The sequence below is a fragment of the Liolophura sinensis genome, chromosome 11 (genome assembly GCF_032854445.1).
Source record: "Liolophura sinensis isolate JHLJ2023 chromosome 11, CUHK_Ljap_v2, whole genome shotgun sequence".
NCBI classification, from domain to species: Eukaryota; Metazoa; Mollusca; class Polyplacophora; order Chitonida; family Chitonidae; genus Liolophura; species Liolophura sinensis.
In genome coordinates, this window is record NC_088305.1 from 1,342,324 (window position 1) to 1,365,640 (window position 23,317).

Here is a 23,317-nt window from a genome sequence, read left to right on the forward strand (position 1 = left end):
CAACCTATGTCAAGATTTTTATGGCTTCTTTCTCACAGGCTGGGCCATGTATGCACCAAAGCTTATTGGCCACTGAATGTTTGGGACTGAGCTACAGCGCTAAACGTTAACATTGTCGCTTTGGGAAAACTAATGGGGGTCTGTGGCCATATTACTCGAGGGTCCATGCTAACTACCCCGTTTTACCACGCCTCTTCGATGATCTAATGGTTAGAGCGCCCGCCTCGAAGTCTGGAGACCCGGCTGTATCAACCCCGCTTCGGGTCATACCGAAGACTGAAAATGGTACTTGAAACGTACATGACTTGCTGCATACCTAATGATTCCCGTTGCCATATGACTGAAAAAGTACGACGTGAAACTTAAGCATAGGCCTACCGGTACATACATCCACACACGCACGTAAATATGCTCACCCCCACTTTACCACGGAGTGTCACAGTTACATTATAGGCCTATGACAGGTCTGCTTATTAATTAAAACAGCGTTACCATGCCATTAAACTGTACTGCTATCTGAAATTTTTATGCATAAAATTAAATGTAGCGGTTTTTAAGCATTTGTATCATATCATACAGGAGAGCTTCACGGACCCTATTTCTTCCTACATTTTTACATTTACATGTAGCCATACGCCTTTAGACAAAATTAAAACCTTGTGAAGTCCGGTATACCTGAATGTGTAGGCTTATGGGCTTAAAGGCTAGCATGAAGTATATATCAGAAGAAAGACCATTCAAAATGGTCCGGGAAAATAGTTTGATTTATTTTTTAGAAAACTCTACTACTAAGAATTCTACTGTGGCCTTTCTGACCATATTGGGGCCAGTGTCACTTCAGCTTTTTTGGCCACTTGACACGCATAGATTGCTTTATTTGATCATTCAAAAATGCATCATCATTAATACTGACATAATACTGGCCGGCGTCGTAGAAGTGAAACATTCTTGAGCACCGCATAAAAACCCTAATCAAATAAATAAATAAATAAACACATAAAAGCTCTGTATATGTAGATGTGTGTAGACCTCAATAAAACTACAAGTATCATCAAAATAAAACATACTATAAAATAAGAAAGATGAAACTCTGCGGTGTAGAAGTATTTAATTTTTTTTATTTGGTATTTAACTCAGTTTAATTGTCTATCAAAGACCTTGGTGTACTGTCCGAGTTGCCCCATCAACATCATTTCGTCCGATATCAACAGATGTCGATGAGAGTTACCTCCCTTTATCGCATTTCGATCAGGCCAGAAGACGACGCGATAGCCATGGAGTTCTATCCGGAAACCGAAGCCTTTGATACCGGTCGTTTGCGCGTGTCAGACATCCATGAGCTGTATTACGAACAGTCAGGTGCCAGAGATGGGAACCCAGTAGTTGTGTTGTAAGCATCGTATTCTAATAAACCACGTAATTATAAAGACTGACCGAGTTCTTGGATCTGTTAGTAATGTGTAGACTACACGGCAGTCTTTTACAAGTTACTTTCGATGTGTTGAGCGCCTGGTGTTGTGCAAGCCTGTGACTTGGCAGGCGTACCTGTGTATAAGCACCCTGATGCACCCCAAATAACCCAAAATGAACAACAGCTATGATCAGATTTGTTTTGATTGTTTTGTTTTGTTTTGTTTTTTGTTTTTGTTTTTTGTTTTTTGCCATATTAGCTACGCCCTAATTAAAAGCACCAAATATTTACACATTCATGGATCTTAAATTTAACTGCGCATGCTTACTAAGCGTGCAGTGCTCCATCTTGTTGGAATGCCATACAGAAGACCTGTAGGCTATCAGTAGTGACAGTGTAAAAGTGCTCCTTCTTTTTGGAATGCCATACAGAAGACCTGTAGGCTATCGGTAGTGACTGTGTAAAAGTGCTCCTTCTTGTTGGAATGCCATACAGAAGACGTGTAGGCTATCGGTAGTGACAGTGTAAAAGTGCTCCTTCTTTTTGGAATGCCATACAGAAGACCTGTAGGCTATCGGTAGTGACAGGGTAAAAGTGTTCCCTCTTGTTGGAATGCCATACAGAAGACGCGTAGGCTATCGGTAGTGACAGTGTAAAAGTGCTCCTTCTTTTTGGAATGCCATACAGAAGACGTGTAGGCTATCGGTAGTGACAGTGTAAAAGTGCTCCTTCTTGTTGGAATGCCATACAGAAGACCTGTAGGCTATCGGTAGTGACAGTGTAAAAGTGCTCCTTCTTGTTGGAATGCCATACAGAAGACGTGTAGGCTATCAATAGTGACAGTGTAAAAGTGCTCCTTCTTGTTGGAATGCCATACAGAAGACGTGTAGGCTATCGGTAGTGGCACTGTAAAAGTGCTCCTTCTTGTTGGAATGCCATACAGAAGACCTGTAGGCTATCGGTAGTGACACTGTAAAAGTGCTCCTTCTTGTTGGAATGCCATACAGAAGACCTGTAGGCTATCGGTAGTGACAGTGTAAAAGTGCTCCTTCTTGTTGGAATGCCATACAGAAGACCTGTGGGCTATCAGTAGTGACAGTGTAAAAGTGCTCCCTCTTGTTGGAGTGCCATACAGAAGACGTGTAGACTATCGGTAGTGACAGTGTAAAAGTGCTCCTTCTTGTTGGAATGCCATACAGAAGACCTGTAGGCTATCGGTAGTGACAGTGTAAAAGTGCTCCTTCTTGTTGGAATGCCATACAGAAGACATGTAGGCTATCGGTAGTGACAGTGTAAAAGTGCTCCCTCTTGTTGGAATGCCATACAGAAGACCTGTAGGCTATCGGTAGTGACAGTGTAAAAGTGCTCCTTCTTGTTAGAATGCCATACAGAAGACCTGTAGGTTATCGGTAGTGACAGTGTAAAAGTGCTCCTTCTTGTTGGAATGCCATACAGAAGACGTGTAGGCTATCGGTAGTGACACTGTAAAAGTGCTCCCTCTTGTTGGAATGCCATACAGAAGACCTGTAGGCTATCGGTAGTGACAGTGTAAAAGTGCTCCTTCTTGTTAGAATGCCATACAGAAGACCTGTAGGCTATCGGTAGTGACAGTGGTATAAAAGTGCTCCTTCTTGTTGGAATGCCATAAAGAAGACCTGTAAGCTATCGGTGGTGACACTGTAAAAGTGAGCCTCAGCCAGCATATATTGGGAAGGACAATTATGCTCTATTTCAATCTGAATATCAAGATAATCAAACAGGATTGGGCTGGCAAATTTTGGGGCTTTTACAAATTGTATGATGTAGTCATTTTACCCAGAATAGTGCCCACAAAACACCGTGCAATCATGTAAATAGGTTGAAGAATTTCACTGAGTAGGTCTTTACTAATCCATTATTACTGTACTTGGCAGACATGGAGGACCGGGATCGGGTTTAAACACTAAAGATCGACGTTTCTTTGACCCCAAAGTGTACAGAGTTATTCTATTTGACCAGAGGGGCAGTGGAAAGTCTACTCCTGCAGCTGACCTAAGGGTGATTATAACAGTTTATGTTAAAATGACCCCAGATGTAGCGTCTCAGTTATTTATCTATTTGATTGTTATTGAATGCCATGCTCAAGAAGTTTTCACTCGTACGATGACAGCCAGTTTTATGAGTACTGAGGGCACCGCAGTGTCCGGCATAAACCACGTAGTTACTGACAAACCAAGATGAGCAGTCTTCATTGAACGCCAGGCCCATCCTTTGATGATGGCAGTTTGTTGGAAGGTATGTCACTGTTGTTCATGGAAAGGCTAGTACTTCTCAAGTTAAACATTTTCCTTATTTCTGATTGATTCACCGGTCAGTTGGGCCACTTGCCCAAGTTTTTTAGTAAAGTGTGATTACTTCAAGTCTTAGCATGAAAAGTATCATTTTATGGCCGTCATACAAAATTTACATCAGATACTGTAATTTATGTCATCACCTGTTAAAAGACAAAAACAAACAAAAATATAATTCTGCGTACTGTTTCTGAACCATTTTGAACATTTGAAATAATGTGTGAAATTAGATGAACATTACATGTTATAATCTTATTCCTTCACGTAACAGGGTAGAATGAATTCAGACTTTCCAACACACATGACATAGAGCCAACAGGAATTTCTCTATGTTCTGGATTTACATGTGGAAGCATAGGCTATGGCCCCAAAGGTTATTGAAACCCAGAGTTGCCCCAGGACGTTGCCCCAGAGTTACCATCCTGACGATATGCTTACCCAAAAAACCCTGCAGATGTGTTACATGGTTGTCACAGCTGATGCTGAAAGGATTGCCCCCTTTTAACCTGGTGTCATCGCTGAACGAGCTTATTTTGCATATTTTATGTCTATGGACATCCTAGCATTCTCATTGGTTGAAAATGATAGCATATTAATATAAAATCCTACTTTAAACTAAACCACATTGATTACATGTATGTGTTCATTTTTGGTAGCCTTATTCTTCTAATTTTTGGGACAGATATTAGTAGAGGTGAAAATAGAATATTGCATTTCTTTACCAGGCTTTGGAAAAGTAAAGACATGAGTATTGCATTAGATGGTCTAACCATGTGAGAAAGAAGAAAATCAATATTCCTGCAACATATATGTTGGCTAAATGAGCAGACCAGGTGTCCCAAACATTAGAAGAAATAGGGTACCCTTTATTTTGGCGTCTCATTCACAAAATAGTACTTGGTTGCATTGTTTGTAGCTTAGTGGTAACATGCCTAAAGTGTTGACAGGTCATCCCATTAACAATGTGTATTGTAAGGCTAATAATAAAAGCTTTCGTGCAGGCATACATAAAGTCCTTTGTGCCATGGACTATTTGTTGACAGGAAAACACAACATGGCACCTGGTGGCGGATGTGGAGCGCCTGAGGACTCACCTGGGCATAGAGAAGTGGGTGGTATTTGGGGGCAGTTGGGGCTCAGCCCTGGGGCTTGCTTACTCTGAGAGCCACCCAGACAGGGTGAAAGGCATCATCATCAGGGGTATATACACCATCAGCAGGTATGTGTTTAGTACACCTTCTGTGTGCCTGGCTGAGTGTGGATGGGGGCTGGCTGAGAGTTGGTGGAGGTTGGCTGATAGCGGGTGGAGGTTGGCTGAGAGCACGTGGGGATGTCAGGGAGTGGGTGGGGATGGCTGGGAGTGGGTGGAGATGGCTGATAGTGGGTGGGGATGGCTGATAGTGGGTGGTGATGGCTGATAGTGAGTGGGGATGGCTGGGAGTGGGAGGTGGGTGGCTATGAGTGAGTGGGGGATGTCTGGGAGTGGGTGGGGATGGTGATAGTGAGTGGGGATGGCTGGGAGTGGGTGGAGATGGCTGATAGTGAGTGGGGATGGCTGGGAGTGGGTGGGGGTGGCTAGGAGTGGGTGGGGAAGGCTGATAGTGGGTGGGGATTGCTCATAGTCAGTGGGGATGGCTAGGAGTGAGTTGGGGTGGCTGATAGTGGGTGGGGATGGCTGATAGTGAGTGGGGATGGCTGGGAGTGGGTGGGGATTGCTGATAGTGAGTGGGGATGGCTATGAGTGAGTGGGGGATGACACTACAGGAGGTATGAGCTCAATCTCGGCCTTGGTGACAAGCTGTTGATGACACTCGTGCGGCTCTGTCCACAGTTGAAACGTTCATTGAATACCCCGTCAACGAGTATGGTGCGCATACATATATATGCACACGTGAAAATGTTGATTGGTAACTTGCTAGTGGTTAGTGGTTTAACCCAGGCACTTTGGCTTCCTCCACCTTTAAAACCAACTGCCTTTGTAGCTGTAGATCTTATATGAAAAAATTCTCGAGGGAGTGAATAAACAATATATCAATAAATAAAGAAGTCAAATACATGTAATTTTCAGTAAATTCACAGATATACATGTACCTTATTAATTTTGTCTATTTTATTTTTGCATTGCACTTTTTCAGGTGGGAGAACATGTGGGTAAATCAAGCTGGAGCCAACGCTGTCTTTCCTGATTACTGGGAGGATTATGTCAGTGTGATTCCTGAAGTAAGGTTATTTTGTTGTTGTGAATTTTACATTTCTGCTAATAAGGGATAAATACATGTATGTAATGTATGTTTATACTAGTGTATGTTACCTATTTTATTTCATTATTTTCCAGTAACACATTTTACTTGAATCAGATTCATTCAGCCACATATTTCCACTGAATAACTTTTTGTAAATTTTGATTAATTTCTCATTAGAACAACTTAAGAGTTGGCATCAGAAGTATCATTTTAAGGACTTTAAGTGAAATACAGTAATGTTTTTTCACATGCGTGTACATTCTTTAGATGTGGTAAGGTCTGTTGGTAACCTGCCAATGGTTTCCCCTGGGCTCAGGTCAGTTTCCACCCTTCATGATGCTGGTCGTTGCCATGTTAAATATTCTTGAGTGGGGCGTAAAACACCAATCAAATAAATAAATACAGTGATTTCACTTATCACTAAATTGATAAAAGTATACTTTTTGTGGAGTGCTGAAGAATTGGCAAACCGACCCATCATTTGTTTTGTCCCCAAATTCATATTAAAAAGTTGAAAAAAATCACACTTCAAATGTAAAAACGTTGAGGAATACTAACCATTCATGTATCGGCTGTCTGCTATATGGATATAGTGTATTTATTTATTTATTTACTTCATTACCACATTGAAGAATATTTCACTTCTACGATGGTGGCCAGCATTATGGTGGGAGGAAACCGGGCAGAGCCCTGGGGAAACCCAGGACCATCCACAGGTTGTTGGCAGACGTTCCCACGTACAGCTGGAGAGGAAGCCAGTGTGAGCTGGACTTGAATTCCCAGCTACCGCATTGGTGGGAGGCTTTTCGGTCATTGCGCTGTGCTGGCATGCTATTAAACCCCCTCAACCACGAATATTTAATTAAATGGGGAACATGGATGTTGCAGGGTGAGCGTGGTGATTTGTTGAGTGCATATCATCGACGAATGACAGGCGATGATGCTGAGGAAAAGCTGCTGTGTATTCGAGCCTGGAACAGGTGGGAAGATATTTTGTCACAGCTGGTGGCCGACGAAGAAGAGATAGAGGCCCGACGACAGCAGAGTGATTTGGCTGATCTCCAGCATGCCGTTACTGAATGGTAAGCCACACCAGGGAGCATGTATGACCTGTTCAAAAGGTGGTGCGTGGGGAGTGGGAGGGACACTCAGTCATGTCAGTATCAAAGCATCAAATTGCACCAGGAAATATGTTCAGTCCTATGCGAATAAAAAAAACTGGCATATCGATTTGCCAGCTTTTATAACTTTCATCAGTTGTGCTAAAACGAATGTTGCCGCATTTTTCGGGTGTGTACTTCACACATCCTATCTTGTGGAGGACGGTTCTTTGGTTCAGCGCTTAACTGGTCGATCTTGTGTGCCGAGTGACAGCTGTCTCGATACGCTGCCCAGTGAAGAGAACATCCGAATACCCCGCGGAAATACTGCTTTATGCAGTGTGCAGACATTCACAATAAAAACGACAGGCGGTATGTTTTTTCGGATGCAGTCATTGACTCATGGAAATGGACCACTGATGTCAGTGTGTGTATAAGCGTGTGTCTATATTGGGTTACAGATGTCAGCGTACTTTTCGGGTGCGCACTTTGTAGATCGGCAGTTTTGAAGAACATCGACAGTTGAGTGTTTTACTGGTTGATCATGTATACGAAGTAACAGCGGTAATACTGCTGTATTTTGGGGGTGACAGTATACCGATGAAGTAACAGCGGTAATACTGCTGTATTTTGGGGGGTGACAGTACACCGATGACGTAACAGCGGTAATACTGCTGTATTTTTGGATGTGACAGTACACCGATGAAGTAACAGCGGTAATACTGCTGTATTTTGGGGGTGACAGTACACCGATGAAGTAACAGCGGTAATACTGCTGTATTTTGGGGTGTGACAGTATACCGATGAAGTAACAGGGGTAATACTGCTGTATTTTGGGGGGTGACAGTATACCGATGAAGTAACAGCGGTAATACTGCTGTATTTTGGGGGTGACAGTATACCGATGAAGTAACAGCGGTAATACTGCTGTATTTTGGGGATGACAGTATACCGATGAAGTAACAGCGGTAATACTGCTGTATTTTGGGGTGTGACAGTACACCGATGAAGTAACAGCGGTAATACTGCTGTATTTTGGGGGGTGACAGTACACCGATGAAGTAACAGCGGTAATACTGCTGTATTTTGGGGGTGACAGTATACCGATGAAGTAACAGCAGTAATACTGTTGTATTTTTGGGTGTGACAGTACACCGATGAAGTAACAGCGGTAATACTGCTGTATTTTTGGGGGTGACAGTATACTGATGAAGTAACAGCGGTAATACTGCTGTATTTTGGGGGTGACAGTATACCGATGAATTAACAGCGGTAATACTGCTGTATTTTGGGGTGTGACAGTATACCGATGAAGTAACAGCGGTAATACTGCTGTATTTTGGGGGGTGACAGTACACCGATGAAGTAACAGCGGTAATACTGCTGTATTTTGGGGGGTGACAGTACACCGATGAAGTAACAGCGGTAATACTGCTGTATTTTGGGGTGTGACAGTACACCGATGAAGTAACAGCGGTAATACTGCTGTATTTTGGGGTGTGACAGTATACCGATGAAGTAACAGCGGTAATACTGCTGTATTTTTGGGGGGTGACAGTATACCGATGAAGTAACAGCGGTAATACTGCTGTTTTTTGGGGGGTGACAGTATACCGATGAATTAACAGCGGTAATACTGCTGTATTTTTGGGTGTGACAGTATACCGATGAAGTAACAGCGGTAATACTGCTGTTTTTTGGGGGGTGACAGTATACCGATGAATTAACAGCGGTAATACTGCTGTATTTTTGGGTGTGACAGTATACCGATGAAGTAACAGCGGTAATACTGCTGTATTTTGGGGGGTGACAGTACACCGATGAAGTAACAGCGGTAATACTGCTGTATTTTGGAGGGTGACAGTACACCGATGAAGTAACAGCGGTAATACTGCTGTATTTTGGGTGTGACAGTATACGATGATGCTCGGCTCATGCATGTGGCTGTTTGTGCAGTAAAACATTCCTTTGAAGGCCAACAGTATGGCATGCACACATATATTTGTAGATCATGTGTGAAAGTTACTCAGTCACTTGCCGAAGGTCGATGGTTTACACCAGGCACATCAGTTTCCTCCACCCGTAAAACTAATGGTCTTTGTAGAAGTAAAATCTTTTGTGTATCACATTTAACAGCAATAAATTAATAAGACATATGAAATATGAAACAGAGAATAGCTTCTTAGCAATTTCTTATTTCTGTGCAGCCACTATTTTATACATGGAGGATGGCTGAGGTCGGACACACAGCTTTTGGATGATGTGGTCAAGATTCGTCATCTGCCGGGAATCATTATTCAGGGACGTTATGACATGGTCTGTCCCATGAGGACAGCCTGGGCTCTGCATAAGGTAACTCCAGTATAGTACAGGTGTGTGTGACGTTATGACATGGTCTGTCCCATGAGGACAGTCTGAGCTCTGCATAAGGTAACTCCAGTATAGTACAGGTGTGTGGGTCGTTATGACATGGCCTGCCCCATGAGGACAGCCTGGGCTCTGCATAAGGTAATTACAGTATAGTACAGGTGTGTGGGTCGTTATGACATGGTCTGTCCCATGAGGACAGCCTGGGCTCTACATAAGGTAACTACAGTGTAGTACAGGTGTGTGGGTCGTTATGACATGGTCTGTCCCATGAGGACAGCCTGGGCTCTACGTAAGGTAACTACAGTATAGTACAGGTGTGTGGGTCTTTATGACATGGTCTGTCCCATGAGGACAGCCTGGGCTCTGCATAAGGTAACTACAGTATAGTACAGGTGTGTGGGTCTTTATGACATGGTCTGTCTCATGAGGACAGTCTGAGCTCTGCATAAGATAACTACAGTATAGTACAGGTGTGTGGGTCGTTATGATATGGTCTGTCCCATGAGGACAGCCTGGGCTCTACATAAGGTAACTACAGTATAGTACAGGTGTGTGGGTCTTTATGACATGGTCTGTCTCATGAGGACAGTCTGAGTTCTGCATAAGGTAACTCCAGTATAGTACAGGTGTGTGGGTCTTTATGACATGGTCTGTCCCATGAGGACAATCTGGGCTCTGCATAAGGTAACTACAGTATAGTACAGGTGTGTGGGTCGTTATGACTTGGTCTGTCTCATGAATACAATCTGGGCTCTGCATAGGGTAACTACAGTATAATACAGGTGTGTGGGTCGTTATGACATGGTCTGTCCCATGAGGACAGTCTGAGCTCTGCATAAGGTAACTACAGTATAGTACAGGTGTGTGGGTCGTTATGACATGGTCTGTCCCATGAGGACAGCCTGGGCTCTGCATAAGGTAACTACAGTATAGTACAGGTGTGTGGGTCGTTATGACATGGTCTGTCACATGAGTACAATCTGGAATCTGCATAAAGTGACTACAATATAGTACAGGTGTGTGGGTCGTTATGACATGGTCTGTCCCATGAGTACAATCTGGGCTCTGCATAAGGTAACTACAGTATAGTACAGGTGTGTGGTTCGTTATGACATGGTCTGTTCCATGAGTACAATCTGGGCTCTGCATAAGGTAACTACAGTATAGTACAGGTGTGTGGGTCGTTATGACATGGTCTGTCCCATGAGTACAATCTGGGCTCTGCATAAGGTAACTACAGTATACTATAGGTGTGTGTGACTATATGACATGGTCTGTCCCATGAGGACAGTCTGAGCTCTGCATAAGGTAACTCCAGTATAGTACAGGTGTGTGGGTTGTTATGACATGGTCTGTCCCATGAGGACAGCCTGGGCTCTGCATAAGGTAACTACAGTATAGTACAGGTGTGTGGGTCGTTATGACATGGTCTGTCCCATGAGTACAATCTGGAATCTGCATAAAGTGACTACAGTATAGTACAGGTGTGTGGGTCGTTATGACATGGTCTGTCCCTTGAGGACAGTCTGAGCTCTGCATAAGGTAACTCCAGTATAGTACAGGTGTGTGGGTCGTTATGACATGGTCTGTCCCATGAGGACAGTCTGGGCTCTGCATAAGGTAACTACAGTATAGTACAGGTGTGTGGGTCGTTATGACATGGTCTGTCCCATGAGGACAGCCTGAGCTCTGCATAAGGTAACTACAGTATGGTACAGGTGTGTGGGACGTTATGACATGGTCTGTCCCATGAGGACAGCCTGGGCTCTGCATAAGGTAACTACAGTATAGTACAGGTGTGTGGGTCGTTATGACATGGTCTGTCCCATAAGGACAGCCTGAGCTCTGCATAAGGTAACTACAGTATAGTACAGGTGTGTGGGTCGTTATGACATGGTCTGTCCCATGAGGACAGTCTGGGCTCTGCATAAGGTAACTACAGTATAGTACAGGTGTGTGGGTCGTTATGACATGGTCTGTTCCATGAGTACAATCTGGGCTCTGCATAAGGTAACTACAGTATAGTACAGGTGTGTGGTTCGTTATGACATGGTCTGTTCCATGAGTACAATCTGGGCTCTGCATAAGGTAACTACAGTATAGTACAGGTGTGTGGGTCGTTATGACATGGTCTGTCCCATGAGTACAATCTGGGCTCTGCATAAGGTAACTACAGTATAGTATAGGTGTGTGTGACGTTATGACATGGTCTGTCCCATGAGGACAGTCTGAGCTCTGCATAAGGTAACTCCAGTATAGTACAGGTGTGTGGGTTGTTATGACATGGTCTGTCCCATGAGGACAGCCTGGGCTCTGCATAAGGTAACTACAGTATAGTACAGGTGTGTGGGTCGTTATGACATGGTCTGTCCCATGAGTACAATCTGGAATCTGCATAAAGTGACTACAGTATAGTACAGGTGTGTGGGTCGTTATGACATGGTCTGTCCCTTGAGGACAGTCTGAGCTCTGCATAAGGTAACTCCAGTATAGTACAGGTGTGTGGGTCGTTATGACATGGTCTGTCCCATGAGGACAGTCTGGGCTCTGCATAAGGTAACTACAGTATAGTACAGGTGTGTGGGTCGTTATGACATGGTCTGTCCCATGAGGACAGCCTGAGCTCTGCATAAGGTAACTACAGTATGGTACAGGTGTGTGGGACGTTATGACATGGTCTGTCCCATGAGGACAGCCTGGGCTCTGCATAAGGTAACTACAGTATAGTACAGGTGTGTGGGTCGTTATGACATGGTCTGTCCCATAAGGACAGCCTGAGCTCTGCATAAGGTAACTACAGTATAGTACAGGTGTGTGGGTCGTTATGACATGGTCTGTCCCATGAGGACAGTCTGGGCTCTGCATAAGGTAACTACAGTATAGTACAGGTGTGTGGGTCGTTATGACATGGTCTGTCCCATGAGTACAATCTGGGCTCTGCATAAGGTAACTACAGTATAGTACAGGTGTGTGGGTCGTTATGACATGGTCTGTCCCATGAGTACAATCTGGGCTCTGCATAAGGTAACTACAGTATAGTACAGGTGTGTGGGTCGTTATGACATGGTCTGTCCCATGAGTACAATCTGGGCTCTGCATAAGGTAACTACAGTATAGTACAGGTGTGTGGGTCGTTATGACATGGTCTGTCCCATGATTACAATCTGGGCTCTGCATAAGGTAACTACAGCATAGTACAGGTGTGTGGGACGTTATGACATGGTCTGTCCCATGAGGACAGCCTAGGCTCTGCATAAGATAACTACAGTATAGTACAGGTGTGTGGGACGTTATGACATGGTCTGTCCCATGAGGACAGCCTGGGCTCTGCATAAGGTAACTACAGTATAGTACAGATGTGTGGGACGTTATGACATGGTCTGTCCCACGAGGACAGCCTGAGCTCTGCATAAGGTAACTCCAGTATAGTACAGGTGTGTGGGTTGTTATGACATGGTCTGTCCCATGAGGACAGCATGAGCTCTGCATAAGGTAACTACAGTATAGTACAGGTGTGTGGGACGTTATGACATGGTCTGTCCCATGAGGACAGTCTGGGCTCTGGATAAGGTAACTACAATATGGTACAGGTGTGTGGGTCGTTATGACATGGTCTGTCCCATGAGTACAATCTGCGCTCTGCATAAGATAATTACAGTATAGTACAGGTGTGTGGGTCGTTATGACATGGTCTGTCCCATGAGTACAATCTGGGCTCTGCATAAGGTAACTACAGTATAGTACAGGTGTGTGGGTCGTTATGACATGGTCTGTCCCATGAGTACAATCTGGGCTCTGCATAAGGTAACTACAGTATAGTACAGGTGTGTGGGTCGTTATGACATGGTCTGTCCCATGATTACAATCTGGGCTCTGCATAAGGTAACTACAGCATAGTACAGGTGTGTGGGACGTTATGACATGGTCTGTCCCATGAGGACAGCCTAGGCTCTGCATAAGATAACTACAGTATAGTACAGGTGTGTGGGACGTTATGACATGGTCTGTCCCATGAGTACAATCTGGGCTCTGCATAAGGTAACTACAGTATAGTACAGGTGTGTGGTTCGTTATGACATGGTCTGTTCCATGAGTACAATCTGGGCTCTGCATAAGGTAACTACAGTATAGTACAGGTGTGTGGGTCGTTATGACATGGTCTGTCCCATGAGTACAATCTGGGCTCTGCATAAGGTAACTACAGTATAGTATAGGTGTGTGTGACGTTATGACATGGTCTGTCCCATGAGGACAGTCTGAGCTCTGCATAAGGTAACTCCAGTATAGTACAGGTGTGTGGGTTGTTATGACATGGTCTGTCCCATGAGGACAGCCTGGGCTCTGCATAAGGTAACTACAGTATAGTACAGGTGTGTGGGTCGTTATGACATGGTCTGTCCCATGAGTACAATCTGGAATCTGCATAAAGTGACTACAGTATAGTACAGGTGTGTGGGTCGTTATGACATGGTCTGTCCCTTGAGGACAGTCTGAGCTCTGCATAAGGTAACTCCAGTATAGTACAGGTGTGTGGGTCGTTATGACATGGTCTGTCCCATGAGGACAGTCTGGGCTCTGCATAAGGTAACTACAGTATAGTACAGGTGTGTGGGTCGTTATGACATGGTCTGTCCCATGAGGACAGCCTGAGCTCTGCATAAGGTAACTACAGTATGGTACAGGTGTGTGGGACGTTATGACATGGTCTGTCCCATGAGGACAGCCTGGGCTCTGCATAAGGTAACTACAGTATAGTACAGGTGTGTGGGTCGTTATGACATGGTCTGTCCCATAAGGACAGCCTGAGCTCTGCATAAGGTAACTACAGTATAGTACAGGTGTGTGGGTCGTTATGACATGGTCTGTCCCATGAGGACAGTCTGGGCTCTGCATAAGGTAACTACAGTATAGTACAGGTGTGTGGGTCGTTATGACATGGTCTGTCCCATGAGTACAATCTGGGCTCTGCATAAGGTAACTACAGTATAGTACAGGTGTGTGGGTCGTTATGACATGGTCTGTCCCATGAGTACAATCTGGGCTCTGCATAGGGTAACTACAGTATAGTACAGGTGTGTGGGTCGTTATGACATGGTCTGTCCCATGAGTACAATCTGGGCTCTGCATAAGGTAACTACAGTATAGTACAGGTGTGTGGGTCGTTATGACATGGTCTGTCCCATGATTACAATCTGGGCTCTGCATAAGGTAACTACAGCATAGTACAGGTGTGTGGGACGTTATGACATGGTCTGTCCCATGAGGACAGCCTAGGCTCTGCATAAGATAACTACAGTATAGTACAGGTGTGTGGGACGTTATGACATGGTCTGTCCCATGAGGACAGCCTGGGCTCTGCATAAGGTAACTACAGTATAGTACAGGTGTGTGGGACGTTATGACATGGTCTGTCCCACGAGGACAGCCTGAGCTCTGCATAAGGTAACTCCAGTATAGTACAGGTGTGTGGGTTATGACATGGTCTGTCCCATGAGGACAGCATGAGCTCTGCATAAGGTAACTACAGTATAGTACAGGTGTGTGGGACGTTATGACATGGTCTGTCCCATGAGGACAGTCTGAGCTCTGCATAAGGTAACTCCAGTATAGTACAGGTGTGTGGGTCGTTATGACATGGTCTGTCCCATGAGGACAGTCTGGGCTCTGCATAAGGTAACTACAGTATAGTACAGGTGTGTGGGTCGTTATGACATGGTCTGTCCCATGAGGACAGCCTGAGCTCTGCATAAGGTAACTACAGTATGGTACAGGTGTGTGGGACGTTATGACATGGTCTGTCCCATGAGGACAGCCTGGGCTCTGCATAAGGTAACTACAGTATAGTACAGGTGTGTGGGTCGTTATGACATGGTCTGTCCCATAAGGACAGCCTGAGCTCTGCATAAGGTAACTACAGTATAGTACAGGTGTGTGGGTCGTTATGACATGGTCTGTCCCATGAGGACAGTCTGGGCTCTGCATAAGGTAACTACAGTATAGTACAGGTGTGTGGGTCGTTATGACATGGTCTGTCCCATGAGTACAATCTGGGCTCTGCATAAGGTAACTACAGTATAGTACAGGTGTGTGGGTCGTTATGACATGGTCTGTCCCATGAGTACAATCTGGGCTCTGCATAGGGTAACTACAGTATAGTACAGGTGTGTGGGTCGTTATGACATGGTCTGTCCCATGAGTACAATCTGGGCTCTGCATCAGGTAACTACAGTATAGTACAGGTGTGTGGGTCGTTATGACATGGTCTGTCCCATGATTACAATCTGGGCTCTGCATAAGGTAACTACAGCATAGTACAGGTGTGTGGGACGTTATGACATGGTCTGTCCCATGAGGACAGCCTAGGCTCTGCATAAGATAACTACAGTATAGTACAGGTGTGTGGGACGTTATGACATGGTCTGTCCCATGAGGACAGCCTGGGCTCTGCATAAGGTAACTACAGTATAGTACAGGTGTGTGGGACGTTATGACATGGTCTGTCCCACGAGGACAGCCTGAGCTCTGCATAAGGTAACTCCAGTATAGTACAGGTGTGTGGGTTATGACATGGTCTGTCCCATGAGGACAGCATGAGCTCTGCATAAGGTAACTACAGTATAGTACAGGTGTGTGGGACGTTATGACATGGTCTGTCCCATGAGGACAGTCTGGGCTCTGGATAAGGTAACTACAATATGGTACAGGTGTGTGGGTCGTTATGACATGGTCAGTCCCATGAGTACAATCTGGGCTCTGCATAAGATAATTACAGTATAGTACAGGTGTGTGGGTCGTTATGACATGGTCTGTCCCATAAGGACAGCCTGAGCTCTGCATAAGGTAACTACAGTATAGTACAGGTGTGTGGGTCGTTATGACATGGTCTGTCCCATGAGGACAGTCTGGGCTCTGCATAAGGTAACTACAGTATAGTACAGGTGTGTGGGTCGTTATGACATGGTCTGTCCCATGAGTACAATCTGGGCTCTGCATAAGGTAACTACAGTATAGTACAGGTGTGTGGGTCGTTATGACATGGTCTGTCCCATGAGTACAATCTGGGCTCTGCATAAGGTAACTACAGTATAGTACAGGTGTGTCGGTCGTTATGACATGGTCTGTCCCATGAGTACAATCTGGGCTCTGCATAAGGTAACTACAGTATAGTACAGGTGTGTGGGTCGTTATGACATGGTCTGTCCCATGATTACAATCTGGGCTCTGCATAAGGTAACTACAGCATAGTACAGGTGTGTGGGACGTTATGACATGGTCTGTCCCATGAGGACAGCCTAGGCTCTGCATAAGATAACTACAGTATAGTACAGGTGTGTGGGACGTTATGACATGGTCTGTCCCATGAGGACAGCCTGGGCTCTGCATAAGGTAACTACAGTATAGTACAGATGTGTGGGACGTTATGACATGGTCTGTCCCACGAGGACAGCCTGAGCTCTGCATAAGGTAACTCCAGTATAGTACAGGTGTGTGGGTTGTTATGACATGGTCTGTCCCATGAGGACAGCATGAGCTCTGCATAAGGTAACTACAGTATAGTACAGGTGTGTGGGACGTTATGACATGGTCTGTCCCATGAGGACAGTCTGGGCTCTGGATAAGGTAACTACAATATGGTACAGGTGTGTGGGTCGTTATGACATGGTCTGTCCCATGAGTACAATCTGGGCTCTGCATAAGATAATTACAGTATAGTACAGGTGTGTGGGTCGTTATGACATGGTCTGTCCCATGAGTACAATCTGGGCTCTGCATAAGGTAACTACAGTATAGTACAGGTGTGTGGGTCGTTATGACATGGTCTGTCCCATGAGTACAATCTGGGCTCTGCATAAGGTAACTACAGTATAGTACAGGTGTGTGGGTCGTTATGACATGGTCTGTCCCATGATTACAATCTGGGCTCTGCATAAGGTAACTACAGCATAGTACAGGTGTGTGGGACGTTATGACATGGTCTGTCCCATGAGGACAGCCTAGGCTCTGCATAAGATAACTACAGTATAGTACAGGTGTGTGGGACGTTATGACATGGTCTGTCCCATGAGTACAATCTGGGCTCTGCATAAGGTAACTACAGTATAGTACAGGTGTGTGGTTCGTTATGACATGGTCTGTTCCATGAGTACAATCTGGGCTCTGCATAAGGTAACTACAGTATAGTACAGGTGTGTGGGTCGTTATGACATGGTCTGTCCCATGAGTACAATCTGGGCTCTGCATAAGGTAACTACAGTATAGTATAGGTGTGTGTGACGTTATGACATGGTCTGTCCCATGAGGACAGTCTGAGCTCTGCATAAGGTAACTACAGTATAGTACAGGTGTGTGGGTTGTTATGACATGGTCTGTCCCATGAGGACAGCCTGGGCTCTGCATAAGGTAACTACAGTATGGTACAGGTGTGTGGGTCGTTATGACGTGGTTTGTCCCATGAGGACAGTCTGGGCTCTGCATAAGGTAACTACAGTATAGTACAGGTGTGTGGGTCGTTATGACATGGTCTGTCCCATGAGGACAGTCTGGGCTCTGCATAAGGTAACTACAGTATAGTACAGGTGTGTGGGTCGTTATGACATGGTCTGTCCCATGAGTACAATCTGGGCTCTGCATAAGGTAACTACAGTATAGTACAGGTGTGTGGGTCGTTATGACATGGTCTGTCCCATGAGTACAATCTGGGCTCTGCATAAGGTAACTACAGTATAGTACAGGTGTGTGGGTCGTTATGACATGGTCTGTCCCATGAGTACAATCTGGGCTCTGCATAAGGTAACTACAGTATAGTACAGGTGTGTGGGTCGTTATGACATGGTCTGTCCCATGATTACAATCTGGGCTCTGCATAAGGTAACTACAGCATAGTACAGGTGTGTGGGACGTTATGACATGGTCTGTCCCATGAGGACAGCCTAGGCTCTGCATAAGATAACTACAGTATAGTACAGGTGTGTGGGACGTTATGACATGGTCTGTCCCATGAGGACAGTCTGGGCTCTGCATAAGGTAACTACAGTATAGTACAGGTGTGTGGGTCGTTATGACATGGTCTGTCCCATGAGGGACAGTCTGGGCTCTGCATAAGGTAACTACAGTATAGTACAGGTGTGTGGGTCGTTATGACATGGTCTGTCCCATGAGTACAATCTGGGCTCTGCATAAGGTAACTACAGTATAGTACAGGTGTGTGGGTCGTTATGACATGGTCTGTCCCATGAGTACAATCTGGGCTCTGCATAAGGTAACTACAGTATAGTACAGGTGTGTGGGTCGTTATGACATGGTCTGTCCCATGAGTACAATCTGGGTTCTGCATAAGGTAACTACAGTATAGTACAGGTGTGTGGGTCGTTATGACATGGTCTGTCCCATGATTACAATCTGGGCTCTGCATAAGGTAACTACAGCATAGTACAGGTGTGTGGGACGTTATGACATGGTCTGTCCCATGAGGACAGCCTAGGCTCTGCATAAGATAACTACAGTATAGTACAGGTGTGTGGGACATTATGACATGGTCTGTCCCATGAGGACAGCCTGGGCTCTGCATAAGGTAACTACAGTATAGTACAGGTGTGTGGGACGTTATGACATGGTCTGTCCCACGAGGACAGCCTGAGCTCTGCATAAGGTAACTCCAGTATAGTACAGGTGTGTGGGTTGTTATGACATGGTCTGTCCCATGAGGACAGCATGAGCTCTGCATAAGGTAACTACAGTATAGTACAGGTGTGTGGAACGTTATGACATGGTCTGTCCCATGAGGACAGTCTGGGCTCTGGATAAGGTAACTACAATATGGTACAGGTGTGTGGGTCGTTATGACATGGTCTGTCCCATGAGTACAATCTGGGCTCTGCATAAGATAATTACAGTATAGTACAGGTGTGTGGGTCGTTATGACATGGTCTGTCCCATGAGTACAATCTGGGCTCTGCATAAGGTAACTACAGTATAGTACAGGTGTGTGGGTCGTTATGACATGGTCTGTCCCATGAGTACAATCTGGGCTCTGCATAAGGTAACTACAGTATAGTACAGGTGTGTGGGTCGTTATGACATGGTCTGTCCCATGATTACAATCTGGGCTCTGCGTAAGGTAACTACAGCATAGTACAGGTGTGTGGGACGTTATGACATGGTCTGTCCCATGAGGACAGCCTAGGCTCTGCATAAGATAACTACAGTATAGTACAGGTGTGTGGGACGTTATGACATGGTCTGTCCCATGAGGACAGCCTGGGCTCTGCATAAGGTAACTACAGTATAGTACAGGTGTGTGGGACGTTATGACATGGTCTGTCCCACTAGGACAGCCTGAGCTCTGCATAAGGTAACTACAGTATAGTACAGGTGTGTGGGACGTTATGACATGGTTTGTCCCATGAGGACAGTCTGGGCTCTGGATAAGGTAACTACAGTATGGTACAGGTGTGTGGGTCGTTATGACATGGTCTGTCCCATGAGTACAATCTGGGCTCTGCATAAGATAATTACAGTATAGTACAGGTGTGTGGGTCGTTATGACATGGTCTGTCCCATGAGTACAATCTGGGCTCTGCATAAGGTAACTACAGTATAGTACAGGTGTGTGGGTCGTTATGACATGGTCTGTCCCATGAGTACAATCTGGGCTCTGCATAAGGTAACTACAGTATACTACAGGTGTGTGGGTCGTTATGACATGGTCTGTCCCATGATTACAATCTGGGCTCTGCATAAGGTAACTACAGCATAGTACAGGTGTGTGGGACGTTATGACATGGTCTGTCCATGAGGACAGCCTAGGCTCTGCATAAGATAACTACAGTATAGTACAGGTGTGTGACGTTATGACATGGTCTGTCCCATGAGGACAGCCTGGGCTCTGCATAAGGTAACTACAGTATAGTACAGGTGTGTGGGACGTTATGACATGGTCTGTCCACGAGGACAGCTGAGCTCTGCATAAGGTAACTACACTATAGTACAGGTGTGTGCGTCGTTATGACATGGTCTGTCCCATGAGTACAATCTGGGCTCTGCATAAGGTAAACTACAGTATAGTATAGGTGTGTGTGACGTTATGACATGGTCTGTCCATGAGGACAGCCTGGGCTCTGCATAAGGTAACTACAGTATAGTACAAGTGTGTGGGTTGTTATGACATGGTCTGTCCCATGAGGACAGCCTGGGCTCTGCATAAGGTAACTACAGTATAGTACAGGTGTGTGTGAGGTTATGACATGGTCTGTCCATGAGGGCAGCCTGGGCTCTGCATAAGGTAACTACAGTATAGTGCAGGTGTGTGTGACGTTATGACATGGTCTGTCCCATGAGGACAGCCTGGGCTCTGCATAAGGTAACTACAGTATAGTACAGGTGTGTGGGTCGTTATGACATGGTCTGTCCCATGAGGACAGCCTTGGCTCTGCATAAGGTAACTACAGTATAGTACAGGTGTGTGGGTCTTTATGACATGGTCTGTCCCATGAGTACAATCTGGGCTCTGCATAAGGTAACTACAGTATAGTATAGGTGTGTGTGACGTTATGACATGGTCTGTCCATGAGGACAGCCTGGGCTCTGCATAAGGTAACTACAGTATGGTACAGGTGTGTGGGACGTTATGACATGGTCTGTCCCATGAGTACAATCTGGGCTCTGCATAAGGTAACTACAGTATAGTATAGGTGTGTGTGACGTTATGACATGGTCTGTCCCATGAGGACAGCCTGGGCTCTGCATAAGGTAACTACAGTATAGTACAGGTGTGTGGGACGTTATGACATGGTCTGTCCCATGAGGACAGTCTGGGCTCTGCATAGGTAACTACAGTATAGTACAGGTGTGTGGGACGTTATGACATGGTCTGTCCCATGAGTACAATCTGGGCTCTGCATAAGGTAACTACAGTATGGTATAGGTGTGTGTGACGTTATGACATGGTCTGTCCCATGAGGACAGCCTGGGCTCTGCATAAGGTAACTACAGTATAGTACAGGTGTGTGGGACGTTATGACATGGTCTGTCCATGAGGACAGTCTGGGCTCTGCATAAGGTAACTACAGTATAGTACAGGTGTGTGGGTTGTTATGACATGGTCTGTCCCATGAGGACAGCCTGGGCTCTGCATAAGGTAACTACAGTATAGTACAGGTGTGTGGGTCTTTATGACATGGTCTGTCCCATGAGTACAATCTGGGCTCTGCATAAGGTAACTACAGTATAGTATAGGTGTGTGTGACGTTATGACATGGTCTGTCCCATGAGGACAGTCTGGGCTCTGCATAAGGTAACTACAGTATAGTACAGGTGTGTGGGTCTTTATGACATGGTCTGTCCATGAGTACAATCTGGGCTCTGCATAAGGTAACTACAGTATAGTATAGGTGTGTGTGACGTTATGACATGGTCTGTCCCATGAGGACAGTCTGGGCTCTGCATAAGGTAACTACAGTATAGTACAGGTGTGTGGGTTGTTATGACATGGTCTGTCCCATGAGTACAATCTGGGCTCTGCATAAGGTAACTACAGTATAGTATAGGTGTGTGACGTTATGACATGGTCTGTCCCATTGAGGACAGCCTGAGCTCTACATAAAGTAACTACAGTATAGTACAGGTGTGTGGTCTTTATGACATGGTCTGTCCATGAGTACAATCTGGGCTCTGCATAAGGTAACTACAGTATAGTACAGGTGTGTGGGTCGTTATGACATGGCCTGTCCCATGAGGGCAGCCTGGGATTTGCATAATAACTGCTAACATCTAATTGAGGTGAATTTACATATAGATTGCCCTGCTGCTCTGGCATTTGGTTGGGGGAGTGGTGACATTACCAGTAACGGGGCAGTCTTTCACTTTTAAGGCCATTTGTGTTCATTTTACAAATATAATTTGGGTTCCTCATTACCTGTACTTCCAGCACTATGCTTTCCTCCACCCATAAAAACTGACTGGCATCGTATTAGTGAAAAAGTCTTGAGTGTGGCATTATAGACACCAATGAGTGAATGAATTCTTCATTGAATAAAGTTCGTAAAGTTAAATTTAATTGAATGGTGTTTTATATTGTACTCAAGAATATTTGGCTTATATGATGGTGGCCAGCATTATGCTCAGACAGGGCTCGGGAGGGAACCCATGACATTCCGCAGGTTGCTGCCAGGCCTTCCCGTGTATGCGTACAGTTACGCTGTCACATGACAGCATGACCTATGTAACCAGTGTTCTTATCCTAGCCAGACCACTTTCTGATGTCCTGTCCTGTGTGTATTTGTTTTGCAGCGTTGGCCTGAGGCAGACTTCCATATCGTCCCAGATGGCGGACACACCTCACGGGAACCAGGTGTGGGGCAGAAACTTTTGGAGGCTGCCGAAAAGTTCAAAACACTCTGATCATAGCACAGTTAAGCCATTACTGTTCTTCCTTATTAAAACTTTAGAATGTTTCTGTACGTGTAAAAATACACATAAAGGCCTTAAATTATACTTTGGGTGACTACATACAGTTTTCTGATAAGAAATCAATAAAACTTTACAAAAGCTCTTAAGTGACCCAATACAGTGGATGAATTAATCAGAATCCAGCAAAATGAAAACTTTACAGCGACATGTACTGTATATAAATAAGTTATTTATTCATCTCCTAATTATGCTGTATGGTTTACTGATTCATCTCCTAATTATGCTGTGTGGTTTACTGATTCATCTTCTAATTATGCTGTGTGGTTTACTGATTCATCTCCTAATTATACTGTCATTTACTGATTAATTTTCGAGCTATACTGTCATTTACGGAATCACCTCCTACTTATACTGTGATTTAGTGATTGATCTCGTAATTTTACTGTGTGTTTACTG

General features: G+C 45.0%; 1 protein-coding gene across 1 annotated transcript; it reads left to right on the forward strand.

The window, feature by feature from the left end:
- Nucleotides 1–1,262: 1,262 nt before the first annotated feature.
- On the forward strand, nucleotides 1,263–23,267 carry LOC135477602 (uncharacterized). Its single transcript, XM_064757767.1, has 7 exons — nucleotides 1,263–1,390; nucleotides 3,325–3,448; nucleotides 4,785–4,960; nucleotides 5,877–5,961; nucleotides 6,873–7,066; nucleotides 9,292–9,436; nucleotides 22,742–23,267. The coding sequence occupies exons 1-7, from the start codon at nucleotides 1,275–1,277 to the stop codon at nucleotides 22,850–22,852; spliced, it is 951 nt and encodes a 316-aa protein (XP_064613837.1). The 5' UTR covers nucleotides 1,263–1,274; the 3' UTR covers nucleotides 22,853–23,267.
- Nucleotides 23,268–23,317: the final 50 nt, after the last annotated feature.